General features: G+C 41.5%; 1 protein-coding gene across 1 annotated transcript; it reads left to right on the forward strand.

Annotated features, from left to right (window-relative positions):
• Nucleotides 1-26,522, forward strand: LOC142492437 (adhesion G-protein coupled receptor F3-like). The gene is made up of 14 exons (XM_075595076.1): nt 1-97; nt 1,799-1,975; nt 3,023-3,126; nt 5,008-5,066; nt 5,175-5,305; nt 6,980-7,207; nt 8,052-8,273; nt 12,626-12,757; nt 13,105-13,304; nt 16,186-16,368; nt 20,455-21,831; nt 22,698-22,739; nt 25,384-25,419; nt 26,445-26,522. The coding sequence occupies exons 1-14, from the start codon at nt 16-18 to the stop codon at nt 26,520-26,522; spliced, it is 3,051 nt and encodes a 1,016-aa protein (XP_075451191.1). The 5' UTR covers nt 1-15.
• The last annotated feature ends 1,029 nt before the right edge of the window (nt 26,523-27,551 follow it).

The raw sequence follows: 27,551 nt of genomic DNA on the forward strand, positions 1-27,551 counted from the left end.
GCTGAAAACTATCTTATGAACACTATAGTGCTACCCCTCCAAATTTCCATCAATGGGACAGCGAGCCTGAACATCAGCCTGCTACAAATTACTACAGGTACGCTTGTTACATGTGAAGAGGGAGAATGAGGGGAGGGCTGGCATCGTGGGGCAGGTGGGACAGATTCATTACATTCAGGTTGGAAGCGGGGAGAGAGAGAGGAGGCTCAGAGTGGCACACCCTAGAAGCAGGGTCTTGGTATACAGCTGGTTAATTGACAGACTCAAGAAGGGCTGTTTTAACACTGCAGTTGCCAGCCATCAGATGGCGCTGCTGATGATCTCCATAATGGTTCCTGCCCATAAGGCTGTACAATACAGTATATGCATTAACAGGATGTATGTGTTGGACATGGTCACTCAACCCAATGTTTCCAAAATGTTTTGTTTTTGCCTAAGGTTTGTCGGTTTTGTCTGTGGCTTTTAAATGTTGGTACAATGTGTGAATTTCATATTATATACAAACAAGAGGTTAAATATATAATTTATTAAATATATATTATAAAGTAAACGTTTTAATCAAATGTAAATTAAATATTACAATTCATGTAATTAATGTAATTAAACTATTTATTACAAACCTTGCAAGCTTAACTTCCCTCCCATCTACTCCCTTCCCGACTGGTCCAGTCAGCACCACCACCCTTCCTCTCCCCTCCTATCCATGCGATCAAATCACAGCACGGTGCAGTAGGGTGGGAAGCATGCTTACTTAACAAGGGGGAAGATGGAGGCACGTAATCATCGTTTATTCATCTGAGGCAGAAAGCATATTACAGGCATGCAGGCTCAGAATGGAACACTATCAGCATGATGGTATTTCATAGCTCTGTTCTCTATGTGTTTAGGAAAAACCTTTATACCCTTTGTTATATAAACCAGCAACAGTTACATGGCAGTTAATCCTTTTTCTCACTATCTGCCAAATTATACAAATTAATATTAATCGTTAACAAGAAAACATATTTTTGTCTTTCCCTATATGTTTTTATCTCCCAGACATCCTTGTGAGATTTGTGCTCATACTACAGAATCAATCTCTGTTCTGAAACACCTTCCTTATTTAATATTGATTCACTGCTCCTAGTATCAAAAAAAACTACTTTATTATCCTACAGATCTTCCTACTTTCTAAAGATGCTCTTATCACACTGGTGACTGTCTTAACTTCTCTCACATCCCAATCTCATGAGCTCTGCTATAGAATTTCAGCAAAACTCAAACATCCTAATTGTAATTACCAAGTTTTATACAACACAGACAAAATGGAAGCTAGAAAGACCAAATGGATTCTTGAATCACACGAGACATTTCTACAGGGGGAAAGTACCACAAGAACACGTGTTTTGTTATTGCTCCAAGCCCAAATTGCAAAGCCTAAACAAGGCAAATATAGAGTGTGCGGCAAGGGCGTATGTTGTTCAACTCTTCCGAGCTTAGCTGGCCAAGCCTTTCCGCCAAGCCCGGACAGTTGTCCTGATTCTCCTCCTCCCCAGATAGCAACCATGCATTCCGAATTTTAAATAAAGAAAGGATTATTTAAGGTTTATCTTGGGTCTCTTTTCAATTAAGTCACCTGTTCTAAAATGCTGGTGGCAATCCAACTTGGATGCATAGATGATTTCTGCCTAATCAATAATGAATTACCTGATTTAATCTAATCTGCATACTTTCAGTGCAATTTATGCCATGGGTAATTATGCTAAGTAAAGCATACAATTAGAGACATTACTGAATGATGTTGTTCTGTCCGATTTAGAGTGCAACATCACTGGTGGCATTAAGTCTTGTGCTTGCAAGAAAGGATACATCTGGAACATCACGGTGTGTTATACATATGAGCCTTGTACCAGCTCCTCCTTTTGCTCTTGCATACTCGTTAAAGATGACAATATTCCATTTTGTGAGCTACCACTCAGCGTTTCTCAGCCAAAAGGTATATTGCATTTCATGTTTACTATTGATACGTTAAAGATAACGTGCAAAATAGTTGGTGTCATTTCAAGTTGTTACTGCTAGGATCTTACAAACGTATTTTGGTACAGTACTCCTTTTTTTTTAATGGTTTTAGGTGGTTTCCGCCTGATGAGACCCCAGATTTCATTTTGTCTCTTGGTCACGTTTGATGTTATTCCATCATTTAGATTTGCATAGTGGGAAGTGCCTTCTGCTTCTAATATTTTGTTCCGGACAAAGTAGAAAAGGGTGTCTTGGTTTTATTTTCAGCTTGACAGGGAATAAAATACCACACAAAAAAAGGTCTTTCCATTTAACTTAGCCCCTCACTCTGTCACAGACTATCAGGCTCTATTCAATAAAGCACAAAGCCATTATCAGTTCACTAGTGAAGTGCTCGGACCCTTTTATACTGTATATCTGCCAAAGCGTCCGATTGTTCAGATATAGAAAAAGCGCCTTATTCCCATAGATGTGCTAATGAGAATATTCACTGTATATTTAAAGTAGCAATACTACATCCCCCCTTTTTTTCTTTCTTTCTTATTTTAATATGTAAAGCATGCGGCCGTGTATAATTCTACATTCTTACCTAAGCCGGCAATCGTTCGATATCCCTGTTATAAATCTATAAAAATCCTGATTGTGTGCCTAACATAATGGCCGCCTTTCAGTTTCAATCAATCCTTCAGGCAATGTAACTCATAGCAACAATGTATCCTTATATTACTAAGGTAACATTGACTATTGTTACTGTTTGCATGTATGTGTAGCTCTAGCAGCCATATTGGCTCGGGGAAGCGCAGATTTGTTTTAACATGGAAGAAATTAAAGCAATTAGGAACAATGACAGCAAATAATACAAAATGTAGATGCTCAAATGAGTTTTAATTTTTTTTACATTTAAGCAGGCGACATATATTTGATCAAAACAATTTGAACTGTAGATATAACATTAAGATAAAGTAGTTTTAAAAAAGACTGATATTGCTGAAAGCCACATCCTTTTTCTGTTTTGTCTCTCCAGTTAACATTACAGGTTCATTTACCCTCAATGAAACATTTATAAAAGATCTTGAAGACTCAACTACCCAAACGTACAAGGCAATGCAATCAAACATTACACTCGCAGTAAGTAATATAGTATCTCACAAAGAGTAAATGACGCAAATAATTCATTTAGTAGATTATTTGGGGGGGGGGGGGAATAAAGTATGGACTGGTTTTAATACAAGAAAGTTGTGTGACTCATACAAAGCTCAGGGAAATACTAGAACACGGATTCTGAACTGACAGTGATCAAAGAGTGAAGAGGCAATCAGGGGACATTACATCCAACAACGTAAATGCACCCAAAACTGTAACAAGGCATTGAGGAGGTTCTGCAGGATGATACATTATTGTGAGTGGTTTTTCCACATGAAAGAAGGCAATATTTGGTCATCTTGCCCCCATTCCTTTACTCTAAAAGTACATGAGATTTCTAATACTGTAGTTTGGAAAAGTGACTTTGTGCACGTAAAGTGCACTTTACTACCGTAGTGATTTTGTATGTTTTGCTATTCTGTAAGCCGTTATCGCATGTCCAAACCGCCTGTAAATGGCTTTTTTACATGCGTTATCACTCTTGCTCTGACAAACCGGTGCGTTGATCATAAATGGCTGAAACTCGCTCTTTTGCCAATAACTGCCATTCAAGTAGCTCCGCAATGGAAATCGCGGCTGACATACTCTCTTCTTTTTTTTTTACACCTAAAGGGTGGCGAGATAGGAATTGAGATTTCCCTGAGATGGAGTATTATTTATTGTTAGTACATAGGATTGAAGCAGGGGTTCTCCGGAACTGAACCCCATTAATTTCATATCCGTAAACCCCCCCTGCGTCAGTCCCATGTACTAATAATAAAAACGGCCGGATCGCCTGTCAGAGCTGTGCGGGGAAAGGCAGAGAGAGGGACCACTTCCAGGCTGGGGGAAGGAAATCGCACCTTCGGGTCATTTCGCTTGTAAAATAACTGCAAAATCGTACGGTATGTCACTTTAACAAGCGGTATAGAAAAATGCCATTTGTAATAGAAAATATTGTTTTATCACAAATGTCATAGCACGAGCTATGAACATGCCAACAGGTTCGATTTCGTAATGACAAAATCGAAGCTACTAGAAGAGGCTCCATAATCCAGGTGGGTGAGTCAACAGACACAGCTGCTAAAATGCTTGGCAAATGCAAGTTTAAATTTAAGGGTCCAATGGTGTTCAGTGAACCTGGACAGACGGGTAAGGGTATTTTTTTATGTTATGTGCTCTATGACTCTAAATCTATTAAAAATTAATTAGCAGCCATGTAATGGCGCTACTCCAGTTTGTTTTTTCTTTGTTTATATATATAATATATATACACTGTTTATATATATTATATATATACACTGTTGTTTATATACATATATATATATATACACTGATTACTCTTTATTACATCTGTTGTCTCTCAATTATAGCTGCTCTCTTTTTCCTTTTTCTAGTGCGTCCTGTACATGCCAAGTGCCTCTTTTTTTCTGATTTATATATTTAGTATTAAAACTATACATCATTTTAGTCATTACACTGTGAAATGATAAAGAGACTTGCTCAAATGATAAAGGGATTTGCTCAAGGTTAATAGGTACAAGTCCCTGTATATATGTATTTACAGAGCCACTATCATGTGGGGGGTGGGGGGTGGGAAGTGGGGGCTTGAGGAATTGCCTGGACTACTGTCCCAAGGCCCACTGGAGGAAGGGGACACAGTTGGCTCATCAGACCCCCTTCTTCATCAACTGAACTCCTACCGGAACTCCCCCTTGTCCCCTGTCCTGTGCTCAACACCTGTGCTGGGACTTGGAACTTAGGGATAGGTTGGAATCCTTGGCCTCAGGAGACTTTTATACCATATCTAAATTATAATGAAATATTTTTTATATCTAACAGTATATACACACAGTATAAATGATCAAGTATGTTTTCTTTTAACAGCTTCTTAATGCTTATACAAGAAACAGTGAGGTCATGAATATAGCGGTGCTTGGATTCAGGTAAGTACATGTTGCTGTTAACCACGTTTGCGTGACGTTAGGCTCCTTCAGTCTTACCGGACATGTGCTTTTTCATCTTTCCAATGTCTGCATTAATGTGAACCGAAGCCCAGGAAGTGTCGTTGCGAGATATGCCGTGGCTCTCGCAGAGTCAGTATCCACCGAGACGCTTGTGGCAAATGATTTATCAGCGGCTCAGTTGATTCCCGATGTCGTTTCATCCCAGCTCTCTACATCAGGTAATCATTAAGGCATCTCATATGGGCACATATTTGCTATTCTGTGCTATGCATAAGACACTTTCAGTGGACAATAAAATGTCCCATGCAAAGCACCACTTAGTAAACATGGCCCATGATATCTTTTTTTTTTTTAAAGATGAGTATTTTCATGGGGGGGGATTTTGGAGCAAAACTGAGTATAATTTCCTGCTTTCATTTCTTAGCGTAAATGCACCAAGATACTTTGGGGCGTATTCATGAAACTGCGATAAGATACCGTTTTGTGCATAAAGAGAAAAACATTGTATCATGTCTCATAATCCAGGTTGATTCTTTTAAAGTACACAATTTAATAGGGTGCATTAAAGTCTGCATCTGAGTGCATCATTTTCCATGCTTTGCTCCTCCTAATTTACACTACATTTTTCCTAACATCACCTAGCAAAGTTACTGTACTACCAGCTCATATCTGATAAAACAAAGGTGATGTCTTTTAATGGACCAACATATTAATTACACAAGGTTTTCTAGTGTATAAGATTTAGAGGCTACAGAGGTGTGATCATCCTCTGCAGTATTGAAAGCTTATGCACTAGAAAAACGTGTCCGATTGATATGTTGGTATCACAGCCTATGAAGTATCATCCTCTTTCTGGAACAAATACAGCTACCAGCAGTCTTCACCAAAGGTAAGGCAAAGAAAATAAAGACTGGTATTAATTGATGTACATTACCACTTTGTCTACCACAAATACTGCTATGTGAGCAAAGCATCAAACAGGTGCTCCTAAGGGAAATAATGTGTATTAAATAACAGTGTGTAATGGTTGAATATAAAAAATAAATAAAATAAGACATGCAATATGAAAATATATAAATGTATATGTTGTGTCAATGTGTGAAGACGTGAACAAGCGACACCAAAAAGGAATAAATCGGTGCAATGCCTGAAATGACATATAAAGTACTAAGCAGCTGCAATCCAGGAGGAATTCTCCTATAGCGTCCCTAACAATGTATTGCAGAAAAAGGGGGAGGGCTAATATGTGTCAGGACAGGTCATCTGATCATAAGCCAAAAAGTTACAGGAACCAAATAAATACAAAAAAGGAATTGAAGAGGAAAGATACAATAAAACCTGTATACAAGTTTCTTTCCTCCACTGGCAGCTTCTCAGAGCAATAGCACAGAGTTGGTCTCCTCTTCCCCAAACAGCGCGTTTCTGAACAATTTTGCCATTCTTTTAGTAAATTTAGTAAAATTAGTAAAATTGAAAGGGAGAGTCAAACCTAGAAGCAAAATAAACTAAAGGCCCTCTCTACAATCGGGAAAACCCATTAACGTCCGCTTGGCGGGACCCCTAAAATAAAATAAGCTAAAGAAAAGCCAAATAGAGCAACACGAAGTGTTAATTAAATATATCAGAATTGGGAGGATACCCAGGAATTGCAGCACTAAGGGATAAGATTGGCTATAAGAACTATTTCTAATTAAATATGTGCAACTCCAGGTCCTACGTATTTTATCATTATTCAGTATATATATACTGTATATATATATATATTATATTAATATAATTTTTATATTAAAAATATCGTCAAAAAAGGTTAATTACAGTAACATATACAGGTGGAAAGGATCGGGGAAGATGATTGTGCTGTAAATGTATTTTTCATTTTCACCCACTTGCAGGAGTTGCTTCCATTCAACCCCGAAACCTGAAGGTAAAATTCTGGTGTACAATTCAACTGACGTGCCAAGTCAATGAATCCATGGCTGCCGCGAATTGGTCTCTGTTTACAAATAACAACACAAATATGATTTTCAAAGGAGGTGGAAATGTGGATATCTCAACACAATTTTTACCGAACAGCACTCTCTCCACGCTCACAATTAATACGGCCGACCAGTTCTGGTTTGGTAAGTGAAAATTCCGGCCTGGAATTAGAATGAATGACACTCCTCAATCCCAAACTAATTCTTCTGGTTACGTGGGGGTAATTGTATACTGTATGAAGGGTAAATGGGCTCATCATTAGTTAATTGTTTGCATTATTGAGATGCGGGTTATTTTACTTGCATGTTATCACATTAAGAACCTTATTCTATATATGCCAAAGAGGCCATTCAGACTGCACGAAACGCGTAGAAGGTTGCAGCCCTCTATTTTTATGACCTCTTAATAAAGATTGTTTGCCACACCTGCTCTCACCCCTTCTTGGCTGTGCGCTACACATATACACTGCATTTTAGGACAAAACAGCCAGAACGGCCGTTTCAACATGTAATGAATTACATCCTAAGTGACTGGACTGTCTTTTTCAATAATATATTTTCATGTGTGAATGAATTCTTGTTAATTGAGCACCAATTTTTCGATTTGCCCATATAACTGGTGCAGTTTTCTTCTCTCCTTGCGCCAAATAAATCCACCAAGTTCAGTTAGCAAAACTAGTTTATGGCCCATATGTATAAAGGCAAAAATGGTGCAATTATGGGGCAAAAAAACGAACCAGATGTATTAAAGAAAGAAATCCTTTTGAAATCAATTCAATAAGTTTCCTTTAATACACCTGGAGTAATGTAGTTGCCCCAGAATTGCACCACTTTTGCGTTGATTCATATGCTTCTAAAACCAAAACAAAATAGAAAAAAAAGCACTAATGACAAGTTTAACACGAAAGAAAACAGCAAAAGTGTAAAGAGCGATTGCAAATTAATTACGACCTACAAAAATACCGATTAGTTTTTTTTTCCTTTCCAGGAATATTTATCTGCCAATTTATGAAGGGTACTTTGGTTCATGAAGCCAGAGCTAATGTAACTGTTACTCTGCTTCCAACTGAGATCATCGTGGATCCTCTACAAAAGAGCGTGTCCGTTGAAGACCCATCTCAGCTTGTAGTACAATGTTGTGTGAAATATGATGGAGAAGTGTATAATGTTTCCTGGACATACAACAACATAACACAATACGTGCAGCCTGGTCAGTAATATTTAATAGCTGTCTAGGATACCTTCTTTATAGTGGTTGACGTGTGAGGGGACTAAAGGGTACAGAGGGTCTTCATGATTTTATTTAGAGACCTACTGTGCCTCGTTGCTTCTATATTTACGCAGTTTCCCGTGCTACACAATTCAAACATGTACCAAAGACTCTGGACGCGAATATTTATATCTCTTTGGTGGTGGCAGCGAGTGTAGCTATAGATTGTGACGGAGTGAGGGGGGTATTATTCATTTCAGGGAACTTGCGGAGGTGAAAGTGGATCAGCTAGATAGCTGTGTGTAGTAGCCCTTGTCACATATCCAAGTCACGTGGGCACAGGTGTGCCATTCGTGACACTAAGCAAATAATTTGTATGCTATAAAAACAGAATGTATTGTTTTCTGTTTTTATAGCAAACGTATTGTAAAAAATAATTTCGAAACAAAGATCAAATGGCTTTTTCTCAATGTATTATATAGTTAGATTTTTTTATATAAGGTATGATGCCAATTCTTTTTTCTTTTCTTTTTTCCCAATGCTTTTTGCGGCGAGAGTGGCCTTCAGCACACTTCTTAACGTTGCTCGCCTTCCTGATAATGAAAAGGTTAAGCTACTAGGACCACTGCTTTTACCCTAATTATAAGGTCTGCAATGTACTGTATGTATACTGTATCTTTATTTATATAGCGCCATTAATGTACGTAGCGCTTCACTGGAGTAATAGACGTGACAATCATATAAATAAAAAATAATACAAATAACACATAATGGCAAGAAGTGCTTAAGACATAAAAGTGACACTTAGGAAAAAGAGTCCCTGCCCCGAAGAACTCACAATCAAACTGGTAAGTAAAGAGAACGTACAAAGACAGTAGGAAGGTGTTCTGATAAGTGTGTCCACAAGGGGTCAAGGTCGATGTACGATATGTAAAGTATCAGCCACAGAGCTACTCAAATGCTTCCATAAGGAGGTGTGTTTTAAAATGGGTCTTAAAAGATAGAGGGTGCTAGTCGGATATTGAGGGGAAGGGCATTTCACAGGTGTGGGGCAGTCAGCGAGAAAGGTTTAAGACAGGAGAGGGCTTTAGATACAAAGGGGGTAGAGAGAAGACATCCTTGAGCAGAACGCAAGAGTCAGGATGGTGTATAGCAATAAATTAGGGCTGAGATGTAAGGAGGGTCAGAAGAATGTAAAGTTTTAAAAGTGAGGAGGAGAATTGAGTGTCTGATACGGGATTTGATAGGAAGTCAGGAGAGGGATTTCAGCAGGGGAAATGCTGAGACAGATTTGGGAAAGGGTAGAGTGATTCTGGCAGCAGTGTTTAGGATAGATTGTAGGGGAGACAGGTGAGAGGCAGGAAGGCCAGACAGCAGGAGGTTACAGTAGTCGAGACGTGAGAGAATGAGGGCCTGAGTCAGAGTTTTAGCAGGGGAGCAACAGAGGAAAGGGCATATCTTTGTAATATTGCGGAGGAAAAAACTACAGTTTTTAGCTACCTTTTGAATGTGAGAGGAGAATGTGAGAGAGGAGTCGAGTGTGACCCCTAGGCATCGTGCTTGCGCTACTGGGTGTTTTATAGCACTTCCAACAGTAATGTGGAAGGAGGTAGTAGGGCCAGGTTTGGGAGGAAGTATGAGGAGCTCTGTTTTTGCCATGTTAAGTTTAAGTCGGCGGAGGGCCATCCAGGGTGATATCGCAGAGAGACATTCAGAAACTTTGGTCTGTACCGCAGGTGTAAGGTCAGGGGTTAAAAAATAAATTTGTGTGTCATCAGCATAGAGGTGATATTTGAACCCAAGTGATGTGATTAGGTCACCTAGAGTGTGTAAAGAGAAAAAAGAAGGGGTCCTAGGATATAGCCCTGTGGTACCCCCACAGAGAGATCAATAGAGGAGGAGGAGGGGGCGTTAGCAAGAGAGACACTGAAAGTACGATGGGAGAGTTTAGAGGAGATCCAGGATAGAGCTTTGTTCCGAATACCAACAGTATGAAGAATGTGAAAGAGAAGAGGGTGGTCCACGGTGTCAAATGCTGCAGAGAGATCGAGTAATATGAGCAGAGTGTAATGACCTCTGTCTTTGGCAGCATGTAGATCATTAGTTATTTTAGTGTATAGATGTAGCAAGACTATACGTCCCCGCTGCCGACGAAACCAGCAGGAATGCAACCACGGCATCCTCCAGCAACTGGTACGTGTAATAACCCAACAAAAGTTCCATTCAGAATCATGGACTTCCCATAGGTCACCATGACTTTTATCTTCTCCTGAGCAGAGGTTTTTGGCTTTTTTGCTGCAGTTCTGAGTCAGTAAAAGTCTGGCTACATCTGCAACAGTTACTGTAGCATTAAAACTGTAGTAAGTAATTAAATAAATGTTTTAAGTGTATCGGTAACATAAAGAGATCTGTATATACTTTCGCGTCTCTGCCATTTTTAATCTGCAAAGGAAAGCTTTGGATCTCTTAAAGCACTGTGCAAATCCCATTTATTGTCATGGAAGATGAGACGATTACACGAGGATCGCAATCACCAAACCGCAATCACCAAAAAGCCGAGCAATTAAACTGAGTTTATTTTGGCCGGAGCCAAACAGGATCAGCACAATGCACAAATACAAGCTTAAACTCACCAAACAAAGGGTTACGGGGGAATTCTAGCTTGTTAGGTACAGGGCGCTGCCGTAACTATCTTACCTGAGATGTCTTGCACGATCCGTCCACCTCAGAGTATCCCAGTACCTTGGGATGATAGCCACTCGCTTACAGGTTCAAATCTCCTGCTAGTTTCTGACACCATCATAATCTCCTTTGGTGTCATCCAAAATGGCCTGGCGAAGAGTTTTTCCGTACAGTCGCTTGTAATGAACTTTGATTTCATTCATGTCAATTTCGGAACGAGCTATGAACTAAGATTAATCCATGGAGCTCTGACCGGCATCACCTTACATACTTTCCCGGACCTCCATCTGAAACCATGGACGACCGGGAGCCAGCCAATCAATGAAGAGATTTTCTTCACTGGCCAATCTGAGAGTAAGGACTTGCCTAAGATGGACCAATTTTGAAGTACATGTTCCCCCCGACATGAGTCTATGCCCTTCCCCACTTCCCCAGTGCACCCAAGCACTTCGAGAAACTAATTTGAATATGCTAATTATTTCAAATCAATTAAACTTGCATATTACCTATGTAACTCTCTCTGATCTCAAGCCATTTTTGGGGTATATGAATACCGCCAAGTTTAGGTATGATTTAACTAGCATAACATTAACCTTAATAAATCTTTATAGTTAAAGCAATGCTCTTTCTGGGAGAAAACATGACCTAACATTAACCTTATGGTAAGGCATAACAATACGATAACTTAAGTTAACATCATCTTAAGTCACTTAACGGAGCTTTGTGGATCTGGGCCTTGGTAGGCCTTTCTGGCAAAGCATCTCCTTTGCTCCTCTATCCCCTTCTCCTGCATGGGCCTACTATGTGGTGTGAACATGTATGATGATGATAATAGGGCTGCCAGGAGGATTTTCCAAAAATACTAGACACAATGGTGAAAGTGCGACGCGCTCGAGACAAACACACACACCTCTCACCTCTTTCCTCTCCATGCTGTTTCCTCCTCTCCTGGGCGCCGCCGCCAGACTCCTGACACCTCCACATGCTCGGGGAAATCCCGCAGCGTCCCAAGCCGGTCTGGTCACTAAGTCCAGAGAGGTAATACCGGACACATACATGTCCAGTATTACCTATAAGTTCTTACTGGACAGAGTGTCCAAATACAGGACAATCCGGTTCAATACTGGACACCTGGCAACCCTAGTCACTGATGATCATGATGATTGTGATATCATGTTTTCCCTTTAATGTACATTTTTATATTTTATGGGTACTGTATATAGGCAGCACCCTGCGGGTCTTAGAGTGTGAAAGTGCTTCTTTTATGAAGTGGCAGAATTCCTGACAATACTGGCATATAATTAATAATAATTCCGCCGCTCTCATTACTTCATTTAAAGAAGGGCCATGAGGCCCGAAACTTTATGGACTGTATCTGACACTGGGGTAGTAATAGCCTACGTGCCCCCATACTCTTGAAAGGACATTGGCATTAAGACATTTTTTCTTTCTTTTTTGTCTATGGGTTCAATAAGCATTTTTGTAATCTTTGTACTGTACTTGAAATAAATATTTTTGGGTTGTATGAACAATGTTGCCCGGTAATACTATTTTTCATGTTGACAAATAAAGTATTTTCGCTTCTGTGCAAGGCTCGCTACTCTCAGAGCTTACATTTACGTATGTTTCGTGCTTTTGACCCCATGTTTTTAACTTGCTTACGTTGACAGTTGAAAAGACTGGATTACAATGTTACACGTTGGCTGTTCCACACCCAGCTACAGATACCAATTATACGTGTACATTTACAAACACAGCTGGCCAGAGGAAAAAAGATGCTATTCCTGTCACAGTAATCCAAGGTATATTGCATGTGTAGTGTAACTGAAGTAATAAACGGCACATTATAAAAATGAGACAGAACCATTTGGTTACTTGAGCGTGAATTATTTTATTCATTGTTTGTGGTTTGACTTACACTTTAAAAATAAATAAAAAAATAACTGGATTTTTATTAACATTATAGATATGACACATTGCATAATGGATGGTAGACATTCAAAATGTAATAACTTGCTATCGTGTAACTTCACGAAAGGATTTGCAATGGGTAAATCACCCTTATAATCTGGTCATGTCAGAAAAGTGAATGTTCTAAGGAAAATGACTATGTTTGTATTATCATAACATTATTCCATATTTCTTATAGCTGAAGACAAGTTTTGTAGCATTAATATGAGCAATGAGGTGACCTGGAACCTTACAAAAGGCGGGATAAAGGTCACCTCAAACTGCCCCGGTGGGAAATGGGGAAATCTGACCAGGGACTGCTCCGCAGATGGAGTGTGGATGGATGTACAAGACAACTGCATCAGTAAACTTCTAAAGACTGCACTGGATAATGCACAGGTAACACAATAATTCCCTGGTCTTCATTATGACACGGGGACTGGAAGTGGGAGTTCATTGATTGGGTAGTATTTGGAATCACAATGGAATTCTGCAATTCTAACAAAAATCACAGAATCACACAGCAGCTGCAGAAATCAGATATAATTGCTGCAGGCGGGACTTGCTCCATAAAACCCCGATCCCCAACGCTTGGATCCCTTGGGGACACTGAAAGCTTTCCTCCACGGCACTGCTAAAACATCCCAAGCCCACTCTCTATGAGCCTTGGGTCCCTCTTTCGTCTGGCAACGGGTCATGTTTACGTGGGAAGCAAGAGAGAGAGGAGAGTCACAGCCCATGGCTCACTAACAGTTTGCTTGTAATAAAGGCTAAGGCTAAGGCCCCGCTCCCTCAGTCAGCGCGCCCGCACTGCATGCAGGCAGTGCGCTGACAGGTAATTGACTGCCACCTGCGGTCTGCAGTGCGCTGACAGGTAATTGACTGCCACCTGCGGGAGCCGGAGCTGGAGCCGGAGCGGGGGGGGCATTGTTTGAGCGGAGGGCGTGGTTTGAGTGGGGGCGTGGCTTGAGCGGGGGCGTGGTTTGAGCGGGGGCGTGGTTTGAGCACGGGGCTCTCGTACTGCCGTATCTCCCCCCCCCCGTCGATCCCTCTCACTCCCGGAGCCCCTCGCACTCTGAAGCAAGGCACAGAGGGAAGGACACACACAGGCACTCATACACACACAGGCAAATACACACGGGGGGTGAATCGGAACGGGGGGGATCGGAAGGAGGATCGGAGCTGAAGGGGGAATTCAGAACGGGGGGGGATCGGAGCAGAGGGTGGAATCGGATTGGCTGCTGGGATGTCACGTGACGCGACACTCGCCAAAACCACCAACTCCTTGTAGCTCCGGCTGGCTGTCAGCCACACCGGAAGGAGCCAGCGGGGGCATCTAGAACGGGGGCAAGCAGCTGGTGGCCCGCATCCGCGCGCGCCTCCGGCCGCAGCGGGACCAAGGCCTTAAGCAGTAGGGATGAGCGAATGTGTCAAAACTGGAGCCGCAAATCCTTCACTGTGTTTTGAACAACATTTTGTCTGCTGGTGCCACTCTTGTGAGACTGAGGGGGATTTTTTCAACAGACTCAATTAACAGTGCAGGTAGTACTCCTGACCCTGCAAAGGAATCTTGATATCTCTTTGGGGGAGGCAGCGAGTAAAGGTATATATTATGATTGATTGAGGGAGATATTATTAATTTGAGGGAACTTGCATAGGTGAAAGTGGATGGACACTTAGCAACCCTAGATATGTACTGTATGACATGTGAGGGTGAATGATGAGTGTGCAAGAAGTGAGTGAGGTCTGATGAGCAGGGGTGCCCCAATATTTTAAAAATCCAATGCAAAAAAAAAAAAAAATTTTAAAGGGCTGGGAACCTCTGATTTAAAATGACACAGGAAAATCAGATTGTACCTGAAAGCCCTCTAATTATGGATTAATATAACTGCAATAGAAGAATAGAAATAAAATCTCAAACATGCCATTTTTTTTTAAAGAAATGTAATTTTATGTCATGATGACGACACAACCTGTATCTTCTGTGTAACTGTATATTTTATGGTGTCTTCCTAAACTAAAGCATTTCCAGCTATTGTGGAAGATGGTTCATCTTCATAGAGGTCTGGAAATGCTCTTTTTATGATACAGTGATTTGGGTAAAAAAATTATTATAGATAATTCTGCAAATAAATAAACCGCCAGTTGTAAAATCTATGTGGCCCTGCTCTAGGGGACCCGCTAGATAAAGATTAAAACAATAATAAAACCTGATTTGGTAATGGATGCTGATTTAAAATAAAAGTGTTGCTATGTTGCTTCGATGTTTGTGGAAGTATCACATAAAACCCCATAGCTCTAAAACAAAGATCCATATCTTTTATCTGAAGTGGTGGTCTTAGAAGTTTGTGTATAGCGATGGCTGGTCCAGCTATCTCTCTACCTTCCATATCACGTAAGTTCTAATAAGATGTAGACAGTGACAGGCTATCCTATGGATTTTTCCCCCTCCTCATGCTGACTTCCTGAGTGACTGGAGTGGACATAACACAGGAATCTGTGATAGTCAATGGTGGTACAGATATTTGTCCCTCCCTCTTTGAGCTCAGGAAGGAAATAGCTACATTATAGAATGAAGATCAGCCCCTTGGGCATGAGTTCTTCAGTAGAGTGGGGAGTGAGTTGGTTTCCCGACTACCCCTTCATGGGGTTGGAGCTTTCAGCTTCTCCTCCCAGCTGGGAGTGAGACATGTGCTCAGCCCCTCATGGGCTGAGGCAATTATCTAATCCAGCGAGGCCTCAACATTACCCGCAGGCCAGTACCATCCAGAAGCCAGGGATCTACCTTATCAACTTGAGCATACGCTGTAACAACACCAGCAGTGGCTGCTGTAACAAAGATCATCCTCATTTATACTTCTGGCTCTGCGGCAGTCTGTGTGGAGAGCGGTATTAGGAGTAGAGACAGTCATAGCGGGGACCGCCTTCAGCCTTGCTGAAGCCCCCTATGTCTGGAGGCGCTGTCGCCAAGAAGGAAAGAATCAGAGGAATCCCCAAAAATCTGCCCTGTTCCCCCCTCAACATCGTGGGCATTACATCTCTCCTGTACCTCGCAGGTAATCAGCACGACACCTAGCAGTATCCTGGCCAAGATCTCCCAGAGCGGGGGGAGCATGCGCTACATGTGCAAGAACAAATGTGAATTTGGTCCATTTAAATGTATCACCGTTTGCATATTGTGGGGAGTTGATTACAATTACTTACTGCAGAGTATTGTACTGGAGTAAGTTGTTGTTTGGGTTTGATGTATTTTGCTTCACAAGAGCTTTTCTTTTAACAGACTTTGGAGCAAGGTCTGGGAGATTCACAAGCAAAGGTGCCACAAATAATTCAGCAATTAGCCACCAATGATGGGACACCAATGACAAATATTGCAGAAATGATGACGATGGTGAATATCTTGGAAACTATCGCAAAGGTGTCGGTGAATCAAAACAATACATTTGATACAAATGTTATAACAGTAAGTATGCAGTGTCTCCAGTAACGTTCATTTGCTTCTGTCCAGAGCCATAACTAGAATGTAATTTATACTTTCTCTATCAGCCTCAGAATTCCTTTCCCCGTTCATGTGTTTTTTCTAACAACTCCCTCTCATACCAACACTACATATCTAATTTTTTTAATCTAATATTCCTTGTGTCTTTATGTTTGTATTAGTCTAAAACTAGGCCTCTTTATTATCCCTGTAGGAGACGAGTGCAGAGTTCCAACCAGGGAGACATAGATTGGGGAAATAATCATTGGCATTTATTCAGTCCGTAGCTTTCTAAACAATGCAGCTTCATGTCAGCATAGCAAACAAATTATACAGTCTACCCCCTGTAGGGGCTAACTCACAGTCCCAGTCCCTATCTGAAGGGCTGGGAGGCTAGTCCTCTTACCAGCCTCTGACCCAAAGTCCAAAGAGGTAGGGACTCTTTACATCAGTCTCCGGGTCTGGGTTTGGTGTTAGTGGGGTGCACCCTCTGGTAAGTTCCATGATCTGCTGTGTCCTGGAACAGAGGGTGTGGTTCCCTAGGATCTCACTCGCGGCACCTACTTTCTCAGTACTAGCGAGATCCCCTGCAGATTAAGCAGGGGGCTTTTCTACCTGTCTGATGAGCCAGGTGGAGACTGGCTAATTGTCCATAGCTGAAATTAACCAGATCCGTGCTGGATTCATAAGACAAATACAGGCGTTGTATGTGAAGCCCTTTGGCCCTGTCACTCTCCCCATAACGTCATTTTTATTATCTTCCTTCTGGCCATGGCTGGTTCAGCTGAAATAATCATAAACTACAGTATGGCCAATACCATTCAATTATTCATTGTACACAATGAAGTTAGAAGTAAAGAATATTGGTAAACTACCTTCCAACGTTTCTGAGAAAAGTTACAATAGGTGTTTTCAAACTGTCCCTGCACCATTGGTGATCCACCCTAAAACCCTGCAAAATTCACTGTTACAGTCATCAACTTTTCTATCACTTCAAACATATTGTATTATAGTATCTATTTTTTATAGCATCAGTCAGTGTATACATTACAGCAACATTATACAAGACATAACACAGGGAAGAATTACACAATTAGAGCTAAATATATTATACACTACAGGAAACATTGGGGGAAACTACATTGGTCTCTACCCTAAAAAGCTTACAATCTAACAGATATAAGGGCGTAAAGTTAGATCCAGCACCAGTACTTTTAAAATATATTTGTCTACAACAAGTAAAAATTTGAAATCCCGTGACATTCATTGGTTTATTCTTTAAACTGCATAGTGCCATTGAGTTGTTGCTTAGAGACCACCATTCTACAGTATGTGATAGCGTCATGATTGTAGTTTGATATTAAAACCCCATAGTATAATTTTCTTATTTCCATAATGAATCACACCTTAAAACCAATTGGATCTTTACCTTTTTTCCCCATTCAGGGTTAACATAGGCTTTTCGCAAGAATGTTTTAATTTCTTTGTTGTGTTCTCCTTGGATATTATTGGACGTATCTACTATAATTTCAGAGAAGACATTTTTTTGCTCTCATTTGAGCAAATGGACTTTTTTTCTAATATTTTCTCTGCAATCCCTTCCTTGCCTTGTAATAATCTATAAGTATTTGAAAGTTAGTTATCCCATCTGGTCCCTACCACCTGCTATTGTAATTTCTCTCCATTTTACACCCATCAGTAAGGTTTCTAATTTAAGGATATCTAATATACCCCCAGCACTGTTTACAGCTAGACCTATGAGATGTACTTACTTTCCCTTGCTTTCTGACTTTCTTTTGTAGCTTTAGAACATGTCTACTGTACATACAGAGATCTAAAGTATTCCTCCTCACCTCCCTACAGTCCTGTGTTTTCTAGATTATTACAGCTCAACCCCCTTATAACGCTGTGCTTGGGGTCCAAAGAATCACATTGCGCTATAAGCGGATCGCGTTAAAAATAATGTACAATTGTATGCGTTGTACAATAAAGTATTTAATATGCCAATAATCGTTTTACAAAGTAATCATAAATACAAAAATTGGTAGCCGCGCTTGCATCGCGTTATAAGCGGATTTGCGTTGTAACGGATCGCGTTATAACGGGGTTGAGCTGTAATATTCTGAAGCCAGGATCACGTTTGGTATGAATGGCTCCCGATAGCTTTAACACAGTTCCCTTTTAAATCACTCCAAGTCCTGTAATATTTCCTCCACTTTATTGGGAAAAGGTAGCAGGGTACAGATACTTGTGGATGGTGTGTAGTGGTGATTATTAATTAGGAACCGGTAAAAAGAGATGGCCTCACCAAGGGGGATAAACAGAGAAGGGGTTCTTTTTACTCACTGTCTCCAGGGTGGAAAAGGAAGTGAGGTGCAGTGTGGGTAAAGGAATAGTCTAGGGGCAGACCATGTCTGAACAAACAGGAGGGGGGGCAGACTAGCCCATTCTGGTGAGGATCTCAGAAACTGCTGTAGCAGCTCACTGACTGCCTGCTCACAGGCAGAAAGGGCAACATATTGATACATCACACAGGCACGGTGTGTGTATGTGGAACCAATGCTTGTAGCTGAACTTAAGGAGCTGACAAGCAGAAGGGGGGTCGGGCAGGAATGTGATTCTTGTTCCATGACATGTAATATCATTTATTTGTGAAGTGCCAACATATTCCGCAGCGCGGTACAATGAGCTACAGAGGTATGTATATTACATAAACAGTTACATACAGGTGAGGACAAACATGCACAAACAGATGCAAAGAGGTATACAGGTCTCTGCACGTGAGAGCTTACACTATACATGGAATGAGGGACAATGTTGAAACAAGAAGGTAAGGTGACTGCTCATTGTAGGATAAGGTGTTGCTCAGGTTAGAATATGCACCCGTCTGACAGCTGAAGTCATTAAGGTTTTGGGGAGGGGATATTACGTAGGGTGGGGATTAGTCCAGCCTCACAGCTGGTCCCAATGGGATTGGAGGGAAGCAGAGTGGGATGTTAGAGGTATGGCGAGTAGGGTTCCTTGAAAAGGTGAGTTTTCAGGGAGTTTTTAAACATCTGAAAGCTGGGGGAGGTGCGTGGTAGGGAATTCCAGAGAGAGGGTGCAGCATGGGAGATGTCTTGAAGGCGGGAGTGAGAGAAGGTAATAAGGTGGGAGGAAAGGCGGATGTCACTGGCAGAACATAGGGGGTGTTTAGGTATGTATTTGTGGAATGGGGCTGAGATGTACGGGGGGACAGCGTCATTGAGACCTTTGTAAGTCATTATTAGAGTTTTTAATTTAATTCTAGAGGCTATGGGAAGCCAGTGTAGAGATATGCATAGTGGACCAGTAGAAGTGGAGTGGTGAGGGAGGTAGATGTCCAGCAGCAGCATTTGGGCTGGATTGTATTTGGGAGAGGTGGGTAAGCGGAATGCCAACTAAGAGAAGGTTGTAGTAATCGAGGAGGGACATGGGTGAATGGATTAGGGTTTTAATTGCATCATGAGTTAGAAAATGGCGTGTTGGTGGTAGAGATGGCAGTACTTTGTGAGGGACTAAATGTGAGGAGAGATCAGAGGCAATGATGACCCCCTAGACAGTGGATTTGAGGTGTTGAGGAGATTGGGGTGTTGTTGTTTGTTTGAAGCATCCACGCTGGCTTAGTGGACAGGGGCAGTGAAGGCATATTGAGGAGTCTCTCTGAGGGAGACGCTTTTGGGGCAACTTGCGTATAATGTCCCAGAGATTCATTGGTAGAATGAAATAGCAGCATAGCACAGTACTGGAGCTCCCCATGGCTCATGAAAGGGTTTCCTTAAAACCTGGGCTGTTACGGGCCCTGGAGAACTGGAGATGTGAACCAAGCTAGATGGTATAATTAACAGTTTGTTTTAAATGCACAGCCTGTTTTATTTGCTAATAACTTATTTGGAATTCATTGTGTTTGTTATTTTCATATCTGAATTACCCTTCCATCAAAAAAAAAAGTTTTAATTCTGAACAAAATGTATAAATTAAGATAGTGAAAGTAAAATCACGGCCTTGTTCATTTGCAGTATTATATTACTATCCATCTTGCTTTGTTTGCAGAATTTCCTCATGGTCGCAAGCGACCTCACTGATCCCATCTACTCATCACTTTGGAAGAGGGACAATGGTTTGGCAGCCTCTCAAGTGTTGCAGTCTGTAGAACAGTTTGGTCTGCTACTGAAAACAGAAAATGAAACTTTTGTAATTGCTCTAGAAAACATCCAGCTGAAGGGAACTTCCTACGGAAAAGGAAGCCGTGGGGACAAATATCTGAAGAGTTTTGACTTAAATCTCGGTGTGAGCATGTCAATAGGAAAACATACAATAACTGCACTAACAGAGCAAAACCATGTCACAATCACTACTATGGTGTTTAACACAATTGGAAATCTGTTACCAAGAAATACCAGGTCATTTAACAATTCACAGTTAAATAGCATTGTTCAGTCTACCACTATAAGGCTATCTGACTATGGCTATTTTACAGGTGACATTTTTATGACGTTTGGCATAAACGTCTCCGATAACAAGTACACACAGCATTGTGTTTTCTGGGACTTCACCCTACCGGGTCCAGGTGGTGGATGGTCAGATTTTGGCTGCACATCAAAAGTGGAGAGGGATACAACCTACTGCACGTGCAACCATTTGACCTCCTTTGCTGTGCTTATGTCAGTAAACGTGGAGTCCTTGTTTTTAATTGAGGAGATTACCTATACGGGCCTAGGGGTTTCCATACTTTCTCTTTGCATCTGTGTTTTTATCGAGTTCCTGGTGTGGAAAAGTGTCGTTCGGACGAACATCTCCTACTTCCGACACACTTCTTTGGTCAACATCGCACTGTCTCTGCTGTTTGCGGACATCTGCTTCTTGTCTTCTGCATTTCCGTCAGTGAAAACCCACAAATACATCTGCCTCTCGATCACATTCTTCAACCATTTCTTCTACTTGTCGCTTTTCTTCTGGACTTTCTGCCAAAGCGTAATGCTGCTCCATCAGCTGCTCTTCGTTTTTCACCACCTAAGAAAGAGAGTGTATGTTTCTCTTTCATTCTTTGTGGGGTATTTTTTCCCAGCAGCCATAGCAGCAGGTACATTTTTATATTTCTATCCTAAGGAACGGTATAGCCACCAAACAGTTTGCTGGTTGAATCCAGAAAGTGGAGCTATCTTTGCATTTGCCATTCCAGCAGGATCCATTATTGTATTTAATTTAATTACCCTGCTTGTAGTCATCTCCAAGTTGTTACGACCTTCTGTGTCAGAGGCCAACCATCCGGATGACAGAGAGACGGCCAAAAGCATCATGAAGGCTATCTTGGTATTGACGCCTGTTTTTGGATTAACGTGGGCTTTTGGATTTGCTTTGCTGAAGGATCTAGATGATCTCACAAGACAAATTTTCGCCTATGGATTTGCTGGAATGAATGCTTTTCAGGTATGTGATTCTTTTCTGATACATACACTGGCGACACACTTTATTCGAGCTCGGCTAGTTCCACGAATTCGGGTATGCCCGGGTGTATTGAGGTTTGTGACTGTTTTCTGCCCGAGTGCATTGAGGTATTTTCCAGGCAGGGATTGAAGCATTTTATTCCCGCTGGCTGCAATACTGCACAGTATATATATATATACTGCATTACAATTCATGAATTTATGCCATCTGGTAGACACGCGAAGCATTGCAGCCTATTAAATCCTAATCATTATCATTTAACAGATCAGCCGCCCGTCAGCCAGGCATGAACCCAGGCTGGGAAGGCAAACGCAACGGGGCTTGTCAGAGGTGAGGAGCGGCGCATTCCAGGTATCTGCCAGGTACATACTGGGTATTTGCTCGAATAAAGTGTGTTGGTGCAGTACGGTGCAATTGTTTTGCCCCTGAATGGCACCACTTTTGCCTTGATACAGTACATATACCCCATTCTATCAAGCTCTGCATTTCTGTAAGTCACGCTGTTTTTTGTGGGGTGGGGTGTCTTTGCATCTTAATTTGCCGGATCTGAAGTGGTGTAAGTCTCAAATTCTGAAGCAGGTGTACTGTAAGAAACTGCGTGTTACACTAGACGCAACTCTGCTCCAAAACATTAAGCAGTTTGTTTGTCAAAACACACTTTTCTCTGCGTTCAAACATAGACCCCTAAAAATGTATCAATGAAGAACTTTCATGTTAGTGCCACATTTACACATTTAACAGGACCAATAAGGTTTCTTGGAGTTTGCGCAATTAAATTGTATTGATATATACAATGGGAACAAATAGTCTGTTTAACACGATTTATTGATTTAGTTTTCCTTTTATAGGGTCTCTTTATTTTGTTGACTACTTGTTTCACGGAAAAGAAGGTAAGTACTGAATGGTGTTCAGACAAATATAAGCTCAATAATTGGGACCAAAAATCTGCTTGCGTTTGTTACATAGATTGCAATGTATGAAACCTGTATCATGCACAGTAATAAATACACACACAGTCCCTGTAAGCTCAGAACACAAAACACACACACACACACACACAGAGGAGTTCTACCAGCAATGTGACCTCATATATAGAATAAAATACAAAAAGGCCTCAGTGCTACATTTAACTTGTCAAATTATATAGTTAAATACTTATCTGTTTATCTTCACATAAGTAAGGGTAATTTAGTTCAATTCTTTGGCCAAAGTGTTTTAAGCCTACAACCACATCACAGTAGGGCCCAGCCACGATATATAGTAAATTAAAGTTGTACTTACCCCGGCCAGGATGTCGGCCGCCCTCGTCCTCATCTTCGTCCTCCTCGTCCTCTGGGGGCAGCAACATTTAAATTTGAATACAAAATACTGTCCACTAACCCCTTAATTACCTTAGTATTTATTAACTGCTATAGTAATTAAGGGCTTTAACCTCATTCGCTACCCACCCGGGAGGCCTAACTACCCTCCCCGGGGCAACTAACCCCACCCCCCGCCCATTCTACCCCCATCACCACACATACAAATGGTCAAAAGTACTAGAAGCCAAAAATGACTAATAACACGTTTGCCTATTTGTTTTCAAAACAAAATAAATTAAGAACAAAATAACATTTACAGAACAGTACAATACATTACAAAGTAACCAATAAATCTATTGATTGTCACTGTGGTAAACCATGCCCACAATATGGGCATGGATTGCCACAATGGCAAGGAATGGGCAACCTAAAAAAAAACAACCACAAAATAAAATACATTACAATTAAATAAAAACAAACATTTGCCAAGGTGCACGGACCCCCAGGAACAGTTGGCAAGGCACATGGGCCCTCCGTAGTGGTAGTTTCAAGGCTGCCTGCTTCAGTTGGCATAACCACGGGGGCCTTCAGCCTAATAATGGCACTACCGGCCACAGATAGTTGGTTCCGCACTGCAGGCAGCAGTACTGGGCTCACCTCCGGGTGTTCTACACTGCGAGCACAGGCACCTCAGGAACTCTCGGCCAGCCATCTCAACCACCAGGAAACCTCCTGAAAGTTGATACGTGGTGATGATACACTCAGCCATTTTAGAATGGGGCAATGCGCGTGAAACAGGAGCTTGAGTAGGATAGCTCTATTTCGATCGCTGGCTCAGAGGAACTGAGGGTGCGGCAGCTCGCCACCGGCTCCTCCTTCAGTGTAGAGGAGTTTCACTGATTGGTGTTCACTGTGCCCCCTCCATCTGGTGGAGGTTAGAGTAGGGACACACAGTAGCAGGGCGTGACTTCGGCTCCGCTCGGACACAATCACGTGACCGTGAGTGCGGCACGGGAAGGCAAAATTCTTGTCTTCTGTGCCAGCGTACGTGTCACACACACAAGGCCATTGGGGCCTGCCCCATAGAGGGCTGTGCTGTGGTGTGTGGCGCACACGCACGCGCCACAGCACGCGCCGCAGCAGCCACTGAGGACCTGGACTTAGTTCTTTCAAAACTAAAGCTGTCTCACATTTTAACCTGGTTTGTTTGGTATCTGGAAGCTGGATGCTGGGGTGGAGAAAGTCATGGTATTGGCTGTGACAGGTGTGGGAAAGAATAAAAGCGTTGGCATCAACATATGGGAAGAATAAAGTCACCAAAGGTAGAAGTGTGTGTTTGTCCAAGTCTTTGGGAACCAGCAGTTCAAAGTAGATGTAGAGAGAAAAGCAGCAAAGAGAACTGGAGGTAGATCAAGGGTTTGAAAAATAAAAAAGGTTTATTCAATGAATCCTGCCCATGAGAGAGCTAAAAAAACACGCTGACGCGTTTCCCGCCGTGCTGGCGCTTTCAACCAGCAGCTCTCCTGGTTGGTAACGTTGGGAACTATCTCTTTCAAATAACTGTGGGTTTACTTGTCACTGAATCCTGATGAAAACAGAGATAAAACCAGGGATTTGTAGCTTAAATCAATAGAAGAACATGGTAGCATTCAATGATACAGAACCAGGCACTGCTTCATTTTTGGTAGTGAAATATTTATTTTTTTAAACCTCTTGTGAGATTCAATTTGTATAAATATTAACTTTACGTTTCAACTAAGCAGTAAGCTTGTTGTGAGATATTTTTTCTGTATTGCTTATTGCTTCCTGGGACATGTGTAATTTTCATACTGACCTACTGATACAGTACCAGTATTTCTGAACATACTGTACAACCAATTATGTTTTATATTTTTGATACTATAAAATGAGGGGTTATTAACTAAAATATATTTTTTATAATTCTGTTTTTAATTATCTGAGTAGATAGATAGATAGATCTCATTTATCTATTTAGTTTTTTTCTTTTTAATTAACAAGTCACCTTTTCTTTCTGAGCATTACATTATATTTTAACCTCTTTGGGGCTAAAATTCCCTTTTCCTGCCAAATTCAATGTACAGTGTCAGCAGAATATTTAACGATTTTAATTTTGATGTGCTGTAGGTGGGATTTCCGTAACATACTTTTTAAGTACTTTGAAATTAACTACTGTATATATTCTTTTTTTTTTTTTTTTTCATTTTACATTTAGGTGAGAGAGGCTTTCTTCAACAAGGTGACGTCAACTGTAAGTTTTTGTAAAAAAAAAAAAGATGTTAATTTGTTTATTTAATTGGCCTCAAGAATCATACATACAGAGCTAGTAAGACATACTGTCCCCAGCGCCGTCGGCGAACAAGTGAAAATCCACGGTGTTGGGGACAGGGTCGGCCACGATCACACTGCAAGGGCTCCATCATCGGTCTTGGGACAGCCGGCTGTAGCGGCAGGGCTGGCCTTAGGCTTTGCGAGGCCCACGCGCTGGAAACAAGGGCCACCCCTGTAAAAAAGGTAAGGGGACTTACCTTGATGAGCAGCTCTCCTCCGGCAGTGTTGCGGAGTCATGACGTCACGGCGGCATGTGGCGTCACTTTGCCATGGCAACGCATCGTCATATGACGTCGGTGACCATTGTAACGCAACGCTTCAGGAGGAGGCCTGCTCCGGAAAAGGTAAGACCCCTCTCACAAAGGAGAACACACCCTGGGAAAAAAAGGGAAAACAGTAAACGTTGTCGCCCAAAAATGTTGCCGGGCCTGGTCTATCAGGCCTAATGGGAAATTTGTCACTGATTGTAAGGGACTTTGACCACTGATCAACACATCCGGTTAAATCCATAGCTCTAAGCTTTGTAGTATCACTGAATTGATAATAAACTGATCATAATGTGAAGACATATATAATATATATATATATATAGAACAGAGAAATACAATAAGCGCAATCACACAGAGATTAACAAATGTTATAGTTACCACATATAATGGAGGGTATAATACCTCACAATCTAACTTTCCCTGACTCAGTCTGCAGCCAAAAGGTCTACCGCTCCACGGGCTGGTAACAAAAAGATTTCCCAACAAGAATGACCTAGGCGCAAGTGGAGACAAGAAAAACAAACATAGGGTAATACGTAGGTGAAATTGTTAGAACGTATTACCCTATGTTTGTTTTTCTTGTCTCCACTTGCGCCTAGTTCATTCTTGTTGGGATATATATATATATATATTAGATATATGTTCAAATGTGTTTTTGTTGTTTTTTTTTATATAGCCAACCTCCACAACCACCACAACTTCAACATCTGAGACTCAAAGTAAATCATTCTCTGCTTCATCTATGAAGAAATAAAACAAATGGTGAGTTTGCATAACTATGTAATTGTATATGGAGGAGTCTGTGATAAGAAGGAATATGTTTTTTTTAGTACACAGGCCTCATAATGTTACCAAATATTTAGTATTGCCTGGAAACATTCTCATTTCACAGACTTCAACATCTGTTTGGGTACTGTAGCTATGTGACTATGATTTCAATGCCTCCCACTGATGTCTATATAACTCCTGCTACATGTTTATTAGGTTCAAACTCGGTAACTGATGCATTGAAAAGTTTTCGTTTAGTTCCTCCAACACAAGGGTGGGTAACTCCAGTCCTCAAGGGCCACCAGCAAGTTAGGTTTTAAGGATATCCCTGCTTTAGCACAGGTGGCTCAATCAGTCTTTGACTGCCACTGATTGAGCCACCTGTGCTGAGGCATGGATATCCTTAAAACTGGACCTGTTGGTGGCTCTTGAGGACTGGAGTAGGCCACTCCTGCCCTAACACATGCCCTTTGTCTATATCAGTGCATTTCAAAAACTCGCCAAGTTGGTTCTATGTGTAGCCATGACTGGGTGTGGCTCTATTCTGCCCTATCCTGACATGTCAGTCCTGGTAACAGCAGGCCATGTTAGGAATAATCGTGGGTTTTCCCTACTCAGGCAGTACCCTTGAGTGACAGGGGGGAGGTGGGACCATGTCTGTCTTCTACCCAATCCTGGGTTCAGACCTGGTACCCTCCCCCTACTGTACTCATGGGGGTACATCTCCAAATTGTTAGTTGGTCTCTACTATTGAGAGACTGCTGTGCACTGGAAGGCCCAGGTTCCCTTCCCTTCGGGGAAGTGAGTGATTACCTATACCCCTGGTCTTGCTAGAGGATCAGGGAAGAGCTAGAACTACTGTGGGGGCCCTTGACCTGTAGTGTAGGTCCAGGGACATCTGAAGTTTGAGAGACCAGAGCTGTGACTGCATTGGGCAGAATTACCTAGACACTGTGCTGTGCAGAAGAATAAATCAGTTCCTGTTATTATACCTCCTGCCTGGTGCATAATCTTT

Source organism: Ascaphus truei, chromosome 4 (assembly GCF_040206685.1).
Source record: "Ascaphus truei isolate aAscTru1 chromosome 4, aAscTru1.hap1, whole genome shotgun sequence".
Taxonomy (NCBI): domain Eukaryota; kingdom Metazoa; phylum Chordata; class Amphibia; order Anura; family Ascaphidae; genus Ascaphus; species Ascaphus truei.

Coding starts and splice junctions, on each gene's coding strand:
- LOC142492437 (XM_075595076.1), top strand. CDS start 16: ATGAACACTATAGTGCTACCCCTCCAAATTTCCATCAATGGGACAGCG. Junction 13,305..16,185: donor CTGCACTGGATAATGCACAG/GTAACACAATAA, acceptor TTCTTTTAACAG/ACTTTGGAGCAAGGTCTGGG. Junction 16,369..20,454: donor TTGATACAAATGTTATAACA/GTAAGTATGCAG, acceptor CTTTGTTTGCAG/AATTTCCTCATGGTCGCAAG.